The sequence below is a fragment of the Lytechinus variegatus genome, chromosome 4 (genome assembly GCF_018143015.1).
Source record: "Lytechinus variegatus isolate NC3 chromosome 4, Lvar_3.0, whole genome shotgun sequence".
NCBI lineage: Eukaryota > Metazoa > Echinodermata > Echinoidea > Temnopleuroida > Toxopneustidae > Lytechinus > Lytechinus variegatus.
In genome coordinates, this window is record NC_054743.1 from 8,816,247 (window position 1) to 8,829,347 (window position 13,101).

The 13,101-nt window shown below is 37.3% G+C and overlaps 1 protein-coding gene across 1 annotated transcript; it reads right to left on the reverse strand.

Moving 5' to 3' along the window:
- Positions 1–2,432: 2,432 nt before the first annotated feature.
- Positions 2,433–12,281, reverse strand: LOC121412468. Its single transcript, XM_041605281.1, has 6 exons — positions 11,973–12,281; positions 7,751–7,953; positions 6,080–6,179; positions 4,575–4,886; positions 3,948–4,150; positions 2,433–3,378 (listed from the first exon to the last, which is right to left on the reverse strand). The coding sequence occupies exons 1-6, from the start codon at positions 12,253–12,255 to the stop codon at positions 3,232–3,234; spliced, it is 1,248 nt and encodes a 415-aa protein (XP_041461215.1). The 5' UTR covers positions 12,256–12,281; the 3' UTR covers positions 2,433–3,231.
- Between the last annotated feature and the right edge of the window lie 820 nt (positions 12,282–13,101).

A 13,101-nucleotide genomic window follows, 5' to 3' on the forward strand; every position in this document is an offset into this window, starting at 1 on the left:
GATCGTGTTTCATGCCAAACTCCAAAAATATTGCATTCTTGGTATCAATTGATAAAGCTATTAATTAACTGTACACTGTAAAAACTGTGATGTTAACTGATACCAGTTGGTGTTAATAGAGGACCACACCCTGAGGTGTTAAAATTACACCCAAGAAATTAAACGTAACACCAATGAGTGTAAATGTAACAACAAAAGGTGCTGTAATGACACCTATAGGTGTAAAACTAACACCACCAATTTAACACCGGTGTAAAATAATGGTGTGGTCTTCTATGTACACCGGTTAACACCGCATTTTTTGCTGTGTACCCTTTTAAAATAAAAACCAAAGAAAATTTTTAATGGTAAGCGCATTAACAGATTAAATTAAATATATTAATGAATTAAATTGTACTTATCCATCCTTTATATTTCCTTTAAGTTGTTGGACTGAATCCCCTATTAATCATACAAAAGCTTCATTTATATATTTCCAACCCCTCTGAACATGCCAATGTTTTGAATTTGATGTGTCCTTATGGATCAGGAAAATGTCCTTGCTCAGACACCGGATGGTAATATGATGGTTGACATGATATAGATAATTATATGTTCCAAACTTGGAATGGACTGAAATACACCACTGGTACGTTACATGCAGAAAATGTGTATTCAAACCAGCTGATGCGAGACAAATTTTCAATTCAATTTATTTATTAAACCATCATCACATACAATTACATCAATACATACAAAAATAAATAATCATACAAATACTAAATATAACAATAACATGATGGTTTGGTGACCCCGGAGAAAGCAGAGCTTATAAAAAGGGGCCACCGAGTTAAAAAAAAATGTACACTGAAAATATATACAACGAATAATAATTAAACTAGGTACACCGATGCAACAGCCGAAAAAAAAAAGAAAAAAAAAAGAAGGTGGGGGGAGGGGGGGATTATCAATGAGATAACAACAAATTAACCGAAAGTTTTTTAAGTACGTGTTAATAATGATTTTCTGGCAAATTAAATTTTCATAAAAGTTAGAACATGAAATGAGCTTTATATTCCTGTATATTTAATTGAGAATACTACCATATTTTAAAATTAATTCAGACAAACGTCAGAGGAACATATTGCTGTTTTTTGTGGGGGGGTGGGGACGCGATATATGGAGGCTCAGTGTTGCTTTTTATGCGAGTCGGGATGGGATAATGGTTCATCATGGATCTCCATAGTATGAAGAGGCGTCGATCACGGAGGGAGGCAGGGGGCGATCTCTCCATGGAAATATTGGAGGCAAGCATATCGATTTTCCACCCATAAGACAATTTGAAATAAAATGTGATAAATCAAGGCAAAAATGTTTTTAAAAACATTGGAAAATACTAGCTTGAAAATATTATCAAACACACATTGACAATTTTTCGACGAGCTTAGCGCGCAAAATTCTGTTCTACAATTTGGCGGGCAGAGATTTGATGACCACCCCCCCCCCTCCCTGAAATATGAAAGGACGCATCTGGGACCCGTTGCATAAAACTTTTTACCTGAGAAAACTCAGGTTGTTTTTACCGGAGTTTTTGCTGTGTGTTAAAGTCAATGGCAGAAATCCAACTAACCTTAGTTTTCAGTTTTTACCAGAGTTTTCTCAGGGAAATTTTTTTTTGCAACAGGCCCCAGATGGTAAGAATTTGTTGATAGATCAAGGAATTGTGTATGGATGAAATAAGGGGCAAGATGATTTTACCTCCCCCACCCCTTCGTCCCTCTAATTTTCTTGCTCTCTCCCCTTTCTCTCGCACTCTTCCTATAACTAAATTTCAATTCATCAACCTGTTTTCCTTGATATCATTTATTTCGATGCTTACTTCATCGATCTCGCTCTCATCACATTAAGAAAAACAAGAACAAGAAGAACAAAACCGAGCAGGAGGAAAATAGATTTCAAGAAAGAAATTTAAGATTACTTCAAGTACAGATTTCATTTGCACAAACAATAAACAAAACATATTACATTTCCATTCCTGATACCAATGCATTATTTTATTATTACTAATTTTAACATAGAATAGACACCCTTCAACCATTCCTACAAAGCGTTGTATTTTTTCATTTAGTATATAAAGAAATGTATCTGAGAATTGCAAATGTCATTTTTACATGATCTTCCATTTTCATAATGATAGTTGTAAAAAAATGGGCATTACTATCTCATTATTAAATATTTAAAATCACAAGCTAAAATATTAGCCCACCAGGAAAATGATCTTATTGAACATTAACAGTGAATTAGGCTATTATACGGTACTCGGGCTATAATTCTTAAGTGATGAATAAAATTAATCAACTGCTCAACGTCAATGTAATTTTCAATGGCCTACATATCAATTCATATTTCAACCACCCCATTTGCATAAATTGTAGTTCAAGGAGTTCAGTTCAGTTACTTTGTTGGAGCTTAATTTATTTGCTTTAAAAATGAGTGTGTGCAATTCAGAAGGTAAGACAATCCAACTATAAGGAAAATGGGGAGGGGATTAATACCACTCATCCTTGATAATGACTATGTATTATGTCACAGAACAGATCATGTTTCCTATAAGAAGTGTTTTACACAATGTAAGCCTTGATCAGACAGACTCTCGAAATGGCAGATTATAAATTCGACGGCTTAATGGTATATCATAACTACGAATTTCTATATGCATGTGAAACCAGAAACATCGTCACATTTGAAAATCTTCTATGAACATTTCATAACATTAATACCCCGGGGTAATAAATTATGAAGTTATATAAATTAAGATGAATGTGTACAATTTTCGATAGAAGCATCGCCATCCTATTTGAGTATTTAAGTTAGGATATAAAGATGTACTTTTAGAGTCGGACACTCGAAAACCAAATCAGTAAAAAAGGACTAGTTAATATGATCAACTGGGTGCAACTGTTATTCTAGTCGTATTTAACTATTTTCTAGTCGTGTTTTACTAGAACAGAGTTATTTCTGACTATATATCAGAAGTGTGACCAGACATATATAGTCACATATAGTATGGCAATGCCAAAATGATTATATTCCTTGATTAAGAACGATTTTCAAATAAGAGAGAAAAAACGTTATCAATAACAAAGGCTAACACCAATTATCAAAAGTTAATCAAAAACTTTCATCATCGTCATTTTGTCGTCATCTTGGTAAAACAGACTCAGGTTCTGTGCCAATATCGGTGGCTTCTTGCTAGTTGTAGTAACAGAAGGTTAGCTTGATGTTTTCACCGCTAGCAGTCACACCAAGATATGGGTGTTCACCAGACTGGCTATCAGTATTAGCGGAATCCTCGTTATCCCAGTAGAACCATTCTGAGACCACTGTCTTACCAGCCACCTGGGAGCAAGTATTAAAACGTAATGTCATAATCTCGTGATCAACGATAATAGAATATTCAATTCGTGGTCTGGTTTGTAATGTATACATCTAGCTTTAAATCAACTAAATAAAATAAGTTTAATCTTAATGTTTATCCCCTTCCAAATTTTATCATGATGAAGATTGGTTGCCCTATTTATCCCAGAATAAAATAATACCTGCCAAATACTTGAATGCAGTACACTTTATATCAATGTCTTATGTCTAAAAAATAAACTGAATTAAGAAATGTGTGTTGATCGGGCCAATAATTTATTCCCAAGATCAAGTCAAAAGTAGTATTCAGGTTAATTAGTCTTCAATAGCGTCGCGTCACCCGATTTACAATGAGAAAGTGAAGACCTTCGACAAGCAAGTTTTCAGATTGGTGTGATGATTTGTAATTTGTATAGGTCTGCAAAATTTAGTATACTATCCTGATGAAATTTTTAATATAAAAGTCGCATGAGTTACAATGGATAGGACATGGTGGGTTGATCTGAGTTTATTTTTTTTGGTAAATGGAGAAAGTTCTCAATAACACTTACCTGCTGACAAGTATCTCCCACTGCAAAGAGATAAAAGTTATCTGTGGTAGGGAGGGTGATGGCCTGTGAGACAACACCGTCATCTCGGCAACAGAACTTGTACTTTGTGTTATTGTCGTATTCCCCATCGGGCAAAGTGCCACTCTGAGTATTGATATTGCTGCTATCTTCATCGTCCCAGTAAATGTAACCTTCCTGGAAACCTGTAGAAGAGGATGACAGGTATGATATAGAGATCGATGAAAGGCACTTACATCATAACAATTACTGTTACATGAGCACCATAATAATAAACTTTTGTTGCTGACAGACTGATATAAGCGTTATTTCTACGGAGGGGCAGTACATTTGCAAATTGACAAGGCCATGGGCTGAATTTTTTTAGGGGAACCAGAATTAATAACATTTTTGAAAGCATAAGCAAGAGAGAATGTCAAAAATTATCGTACAAATTTGTTTTTAAAAATTATGGGAGCCGGGTGGGAGGTGACAACCTTCTAAACCGTCCGCTGCGTACGGTCACCCCAGGATCAAGTTCATCGATTGGGAATACGAGTCTATAATCATCCGATTCAGAGAAGCTACCCATTGACGGTTTGCAAATTCATATATCAATCACATGATTACCTGATGGACACGCCCATTTCTTGTAGATGCAGTAGTCTCCTGCGGGCCAGTTAATACTCCCGGAAGTAGAGGTCTTCATGCAGAATTGATGCTCCATGGTGCTGCTTTGTTGAGAACCAGCCAAGTGAAGAGGGTCACTCCACAAGTTGAGTGGATGTGTGTCCTCAGTATCATGCCTTCTACGTCCTTCAACCCAGCCAGCTGGGCACCCAGTCAGAGGTTTAGGAAGTCCGTAGGTACCAGATGGCCAGGTCTGGGTACTTGCAGGTTGGTAGTAGCAGAAATTCAGCTTTATTCCCCCAAATACAACACCTTTCAAATTAAAGAATATTTATGATAATCACAACTTTCTTTGAGAGCACCAATCTTTTAGATGATGATATTTACCAATAACATTTTTTTTAAATCGTTTTGGTATAATGGCTCTTTACATTTTGAAAAGGTGTTTTCAGGTGCAGGTACTCGTTGTAGTTATGTTCTTGGAAGACGCGTGATGATAAATAATAATAATAATATAGGGTATTTATATTGCGCACATATCCACCTTCTTAGGTGCTCAATGCGCTTCTATATTACCCGGCTAAGCTAGGCGTTCACAGCGCACACAGCTTTCTAAGGAATTCCTTCCTACCGGTACCCATTTACCTCACCTGGGTAAATAAGACTAATGTAGATGGTTATTTTATTTATTTTTTGTTTTTGACCTTTCGGTCATGCTATATCTACTGGAAAGAACACAGTGTCTCGCAACGAGTGCCATAATATATTCAGAGTGTGAACAATGTGAAATCAATTCACATTACTAAATTTGAGCATTTCAACAGTGTGAATAATATGTTCACATAAATAAATGTGTGAACACACTGTGATCACACTATGTGACACTGTTTTCTTTCCAGCAGCGGATGCCCCCTGGTCAACAAACTTGATATAACTAAATTATATGAATATTAAAAGAAAACGAATTTATCACATGAGTTTTTTTTAAGCTACGATCTAAAACGTAGAATGAACATCAACAGTTGTGCAACCACAAAATATAAGAGTGTGTACTGTACATATTCCCACCTTGCAGCGAATTTCAAACATATATGTTTCGACGATTGATCACCATGATTATGACCGAGGTAGATGATTGAAGGACTCTACCGATTGAAAAAAATAATTTAGACTCTTATTGCATTTGGTATAATACGAAAAATTATTCAAATTATAAAAAGATGAGCTTAATTGTGTTGAATAACATTTTTTACATATAAATAAATCGTGTTGATCCTTTCTCCTCTCTAATCCTATAGACTTGAGCCCTCCGCCCAACTTTCACCAAAGTGATGAACTTTTAAAGAAGAAAAAATAGAAAAAAAAAGACATAAAAAGCGTGACGAACATACAATAATATTTTTTTCTCCAATTTTGACCTTCTATAACAAACATTCATCAGTCTATGAATGTAAATATTTCCGAAAACAAAATACTTGGAAAAGAAATTCAATTGTCAAACATACCTGGATAGGGAGTGTTGGTACCAGAACTTTCATCGTCTGCATTACTGGAATCCTCATTATCCCAATAAAAATACTCCAGAGTAACAGCCATACCATTAACCTGTATTTCAAAATCAAATTGTGATATGAATGATAACTGAAAAAAAATCTAGTCAAAAGGGGTTCGTGGTACAGCTATGAAACATGAAACAAATGTATAACTAGATGTCTGATTCGTCATGAAGACGATATTAAGTATTCTATCAGGAGTAATGAGTTCTTGTATTTCGATGTGATCATGATGACCATATAACTTAGAACAGAGTTAGAGTAGTCTCCAGTCTTCGCTAAAACATATCGAAAGCTTTGTAATAAGATATATAAGATGTAAAGATGTAAAAGATATATCCCATAGAGAGTACACGTTAAATTATTTCAAACATGAAAAATCTCCATAAATTGCTAATGTGCACTGATGGCATCTAAAAAAAAGAAGCATCGTATCGAATGGAATGGCATAAAAAGACATCCTGCGCTCACCCATACCTTTGAAATGCTTTAAATAACCTGAATAAAAACCATGACCTGTCAATTTATGACCTAGATTTGATATGACATTTTGTGTAAATGATATCAATATGATTATTTATATTTCTTTATGATGATATGACCAACAATTAATGAGGTACTTTTACAAAATGGCGCCTAGACCACTCAATGATATTTTGATCCTCTAAAACATCGTACGTCATATCGAGGCTAGATTGTATAGTGACATGAAATTGAAGATTAACACATTCGATTTTGAATTATCAACGTTAACCCGATCATAAAAATAATAAAGAAAGGAATTTGACAAAATCAACAGGTGATATGCCGATTCCAACAGACAACCTAGTAAAAAAAATAAAGAATTCCACTTTTGAAAGGATACAAATTACTCATCCATTTGCAGCAACATATAAAAGATAGAAGATTGTCTAATACAGATATACGTTAGTTAAAGAGATCATGTTCATGTCGGTTTTTAATCTCCATTCCACAGACAGCAAGACCTCTGAAAAACCGCTGTAAGAAGACCATAAAACTTGCTTGCACTTTCAAGGGTTCATCAATGAACTTTCAAAGATCTCTGAGGTCTTTCATGGTTCCTGATTGATCTTTCAGTGGTCTTCATGGTCTCCAAAATATTTGAAACGGTTCAAAACAGTCTTTCAAAAGATTGGTCTTTTGATTGCCTTTCAGCAGTCTCTTGAACTTTCAAAGATCTTATCAGTCTTTCCATGATCTCTTGATAGTCTCTCAAAATTTTTGCGGAAATCTCTGAAAGACTCATGAGAGATCATTAAAAGATCATTGAAAGAACCACCCCCCCCCAAAAAAAAAAAGTCCATGGAAAGAATTCTGAAGGATCGCGGAAGACCATTGAAAGATCACGAGAGGACTAGTCTAAACCCAGTAAGACAAAAAGAATCAATCAGTCTTTCTGAGTTATTTGAGGGGTCTTTCAGAGCCATTCCACGTAGATGACAAATTTCAGTGATCTTGGAGACTGCTTAACACATTGCCATTTTTTTTTTAGTCTTTCAAAGGTCCCTCAAAGGTCTCCCTTCTTTGGAATGGGGGCCTTATTGAATAGAGGGGGGTTAATGAATACTGCAATGATTAGCCATTATAAATATTTGGACTCACTTGCTGACACGTAGCCTTTATGGCGAAAAGATAGAAATTGTTTCCCGTTGGAAGAGAGATGGCCTGCGAGGTATCACCGTCATTTCGGCAGCAGAACCTGTACTTTGTGTTATTGTCGTAGACGCCATCAGGTAGAGTCCCACTCCTACTATTCAAATTACTGCTGTCTTCATCATCCCAATAAATGAATTTTTCCTGGAATCCTAAAAAGTCGATTGGAATATGGGTTGACTGGTACGCTCTTAAAAAAGGATCTCCGACCAAAAATAATGTGAAAATCAACCAAACGTTTAGTATTATAAAATTATTTCTTTATTTTGTTGACCTGCTCAATTCACACTCATATTGAAAGAGATACATGTAAGATAGACTATAACTCTCAGGTACCATGGTTGCTCAGACGACAATCCGATGGAAAATGTGTGTATCAAACCAAACATAAAACCGAACCTCCGAAACTAAATAAACCATAATCGTAATCATTACATTATTCTGAACCAAAGCCCATATTAAAATCGTAACTCTAATTCTATGCCGCCTGGGGTGTTTCACAAAGATTTAAGTATGACTTAAGTAGCACTTAAATGCCGACGCGTATATGATATGCAACGCGCGATCTTATTGATAGATACGCATTAGTGCGCGTCCTCACGACACGATCTGACCAATGCGGTCAAGTCTTTCAAACCGTACGCAACTCGGTATTTATGTGCGACCCATGCATGGTGCGACCCTAAAGGCGACCGCACACCTTACGACTGGCCAGCGACCCGATTTCAGAATAAGATATAGTAGAATTTGATGCTAATATTGAGACTTGGAATATCTTACTGTGTAATGTTCTAAATCATCGTACAAATACCTATGAACAAATCTGTGACTATGTTATCATCCTTTAAAAGCGAATTTAATATCTAGTCGTAATGACGTCATAGCAGTCATACGATTTGAAACTAATTTGGCCTTTACTCCTAAATAGAGGCTTGCAATCTTTCAAAGTCGGTTATAATATTATTATTTGAATTAATTTAAACCTCAAATAAAGTGATATGTTCCATTCACATCTTCAGAAAATCAGCAAAATGCGATTTGTTCCAAAATCGGATCGCGAACAGTCGTAAGGTGTGCGATGGCCTTAAGTCATTCTTAAATCTTTGTGAAACACCCCCCCCCCCCCGGGATATCAAGACCGAAGCAATTGTCGCAGAAGCAAATGTCTTGTCACCACCTCGGTTCAATTTCCTCGATTAAAACTGTTCAACTCTTGATGAGTCATGACGGCAGTGCACCACCCTTTTCTTGCTTGGTAGATTTGTTGCTTTAAAAATTTAACGAACACACGATTCATGTCAATTTCAAGTATGTGTCTAGACAAGGAGGCTTTACATAAAAACATGTAATAATAATAATAATGATAAACAGTTCTTGTATAGCGCATATCACAATTATGAATAATGTCTCTATGCGCTTCCAAATAACTTGGGTGTTATTACCCCAGCTGTAGCTTGGCAGCCGTAATTACTAAAATTACAGCGCACACGCATTAATTTCAAGGAATAAATTTCTGCCAGGTAACCATGCATCTCACCTGGGTTGAGTGCAGCACAATGTGGATAAATTTCTTGACGAAGGAAATCACGCCATGGCTAGGATTCGAACCCACGACCCTCTGTAACATCATTGATAGTACCCGAATTAATCCGAATTAGCGAAAAAGTAATGCCGATGATGTCAGAACATTTTTTTATCTTGAATTGTGTTATACAGGTGAGTTAACTTTAATATAAAACAATAAATGTCGTTGATTATTCGCAATAGCCGTTCCAGCGTTCATTATTTCAGCTCTACATATAGGGTCCCCATCCTGCAGGCGCATTTAACAAAATAAATATTTTATCTTTTGGCGTCAAATTAATAAGAGCTGTCATCTGATCAATATAGAAATGATAAAAGAACAAAAATCTATGCGTAAAGAGGGTAGAACCTATGACTTGCGTGTGCAGTCCACATCCCCTGAGACCACTCGACCACGTCCTCTTCACTAGTACTACAAGCCCGGGGGGGGGGGCACTCGACCAAAAAAGTGGTGGGGGTGTGCCGCGGGCGAGACAAAAAACGGGGGCCTTGGAGCGGTCTTATTGTAAAAAGGAGGGTCCTCGGAACGGGCTTCGGAACGACAAATGATTGTGAAAACGGGGGTCCTTGGAACGGATCCCCAGCGTGTGAGTGCATATGCATCCCTATGGAACGGTCATGCGTGCATGATGCAGCTAGCGCGGCCTGCGCCGGGGAGCTCTGCGGCCGCTTTTCACCATAATTGCAGCTCATTCTATGCGATCGGAGCGGCGTAACGACAAAAATGCGAAGCTTTGGAGCGGATTTCTCTCTTCTTTTTTTCTCGATAAGAAGAAAATTCTATGCCTTGGAGCGACTTTCTTTGTTCTTTTTCTCAACAAGGCAAAAATGCTATGCCTTGGAACGGAAATTTGAGTGTAAAAATGGGGGTCCCCTCCGCGGCACATACCCACTATGCATTATATACTGAGTGCCCCCCCCCCGGGACTACAAGTGACGTAACTTTCAATATCCAACCAGCGGTTACACTTCGTAATTTCGAAAGCTCGGCATAATTCCGAAGGTTCGTAATTCCGAAACACGTAAATTGCCTATACCTCGATGTTCGTTAATCCGAAAAAGTAAAAGGGTGCGTTAATCCGAATATTTGTGGCGTTATTCCGAAGGTTCGTTATTCCGACGGTTCGATAATGCGAAAACAGAATAAGGTTCGATGTTCCGAAGGCTCGTTAATCCGAAAACAAAATAAGGTTCGTTGTTCCGAAGATTCGTTAATCCGAAAACGAAATAAGGTTCGTTAATCATTTCGTTTTCGGACTAACGACCCTTCGGAATTACGAACCTCATTTCGTTTTGGGATTAACGAACCTTCGAAATTACGAACCTCACTTCTTTTTCGAACTTACGAACCTTCGGAATTACGAACCTCATTTCGTTTTCGGACTAACGAACCTTCGGAATTATGAATCTTCGGAAATACGAACCTTCGGAATAACGAACCTTCGGAATATCCGAACCTTCGAAATAACGAAGCTTCGGAATTACGAATGTATGCGCTAACGAGCAATCCTCTAATAGCTGTTTTGAATTGTTACCTATTTACAGTGGTCCCAGAAAAAGAGAATTATTGATGATTTATCAATAGACAAATGACCTAATATTATAAATTTTACAACTTCCCCTTTCTTTAGTTGCTACAATTTAAAAGATTCTTCAGTCACGCATGAGTGAACAAAACAATTTGAAGAAAGGATACGTTGACGGACGGTATCTGAATTTCAAATAAGAAGTCACATGTCCAAAAATTTCAACATCTGCTTTTTCATTTAATAACTTCGATCACATGCAGAAAATGGTCTAGACAAAAAAAAAGTTTGTTTCTGAAATAATTCCTAAGACCGAATTTGATAAAATAAATACGTTGTACAGGCTTGCTTCTGTCTTGAGTTTATTACTACGGTAGAAAATCTGTGAACACACATCTGTTTAATTGAATTATGGAAATACATATTTTATTTTAAAGTGACAGATCATTTTTACCTAACTTCTTGACAATCCTCTGTGATTGAGGTATCAAATTAAAGAACAGATTTTGATATTTTTAAACAAGTGATTTTCTTTTTGAAATCCAGAATTCGCGCGCCAAGTGATTTTTGTATCCTCTAACGTCGGCACTTGAAATAACGTATACTCACTCGTGTGAATGAGGAATGATCTTCTTGAAATGAAATTGGTTTTTTTGTGGGGGCGCACTGTATCGTTTCAGTCATTGTATGTGTGTGGGGGGGGGTAGAAATACATACCTATTCATGATGGCTTTTATTTTATTTTTAGTTTTTGCTTACATCTGAAGGTTTCCATGGTGAAGAAGAAGAGTGTAGCAGGTTTCCCGGTACATCATGTATCGTTCTTGGGCAATTGTTGGTCCTGAATAGGACCAATCAAACTCGACGTTCTTGTCTTCAGGAGAATTAGCAAAAGTTTGTATTTATTGGTCCTTTTCAGGACCACCACTTGCCCACCAAAAATACACGGTGTACCAAGAAACCCACTACACAATGTTTCCTTGTCTTTAACATAATTATTTAAGACATGCAGGCGTGAATTGGCGCCGCATTTTTCTAGATACATGTGCTGAAAGTCTTACCTGATGGACAAGATCCATATTTATAGATGCAGTACTCTCCTGCTGGCCAACCAGAGCTACCAGAAGTAGAGGTCTTGATGCAGAATTCATGTTCCATGCTGCTGCGATATTGATAACCAGCCAGATTAAGAGGGTCACTCCAGTTGTTAGTTGGATGTGTGTCTTCTGTATCATGCTTTCTACGTCCATCAACCCAGCCAGATGGACACCCAGTCAAAGGTTTAGGAAGACCGTAGGTACCAGATGGCCAGGTCTGTGCATAGGAGTGGCACACCATCAGCATCAGGAGGAAGAAGATACAAGCAGCCATGATCCACTTCTTTGATAGTGTACTGTTTAAAAGATAAAAGAAAATGTATTCGGATTGAATAATAATTGAACAAATTATTTGAACAATAATGCTTCTGGTGAAGCTTGATGTGAAAAAAGCTTTAAACTCGTCAGCGAAGTACCTTAGTTTCTTATTACTTTGATATGTGAACACGGACAAAGGCCACGAAGCTATTGAAGACCGTTTTCGCAAGAAAGTAAGATAAGTTGCAGGAAGACTCCCAGTGGTATGTTGATCTGCAAATGATGTACAGAGAGTAGAAAGGCTTCTATTTATCTATTTTGAAAAGAGATTGATGACATTGATTTCTTACAGATCGGGCCCATATTTTTAACTGACCAATAGGGAAAGCAAACATAAACGCGTAACGCGTCATGAAGACTAGTAACCAATTGAAGCAATCAGGAAAGCGAAAATGGGCGGGAAATGAAAGTATTGGTTCTGCCCCTCCAATCACGTGGTCCAATATCAATGACGTAAACCCCTGTTTCACTCAAAGGTTAAGTCATCCTTTGGTCAGGGTCCTGGGAACGATTTTTCTTACTGGGGTGCTGGATGGAAGAGCTTTGATGTAGTGGTTCTAGCTCTCGCCTTGTAAACAAAGGATCGTGTGTCCGAATCCCACCGCGGTCTAGCATCCATTGGCAAGGCGTTAATCCACACATTGCCATTCTCGACCCAGGTGCTAAATGAGTACCTGGTAGGATGCAAAAGTTATGGTATGTTTGATTTTGCCAGCGCCATAGTGAGGCTGCGATGAATGCAAGGAATGCTTCCCAGGGAGTGGAAATTGTGCAC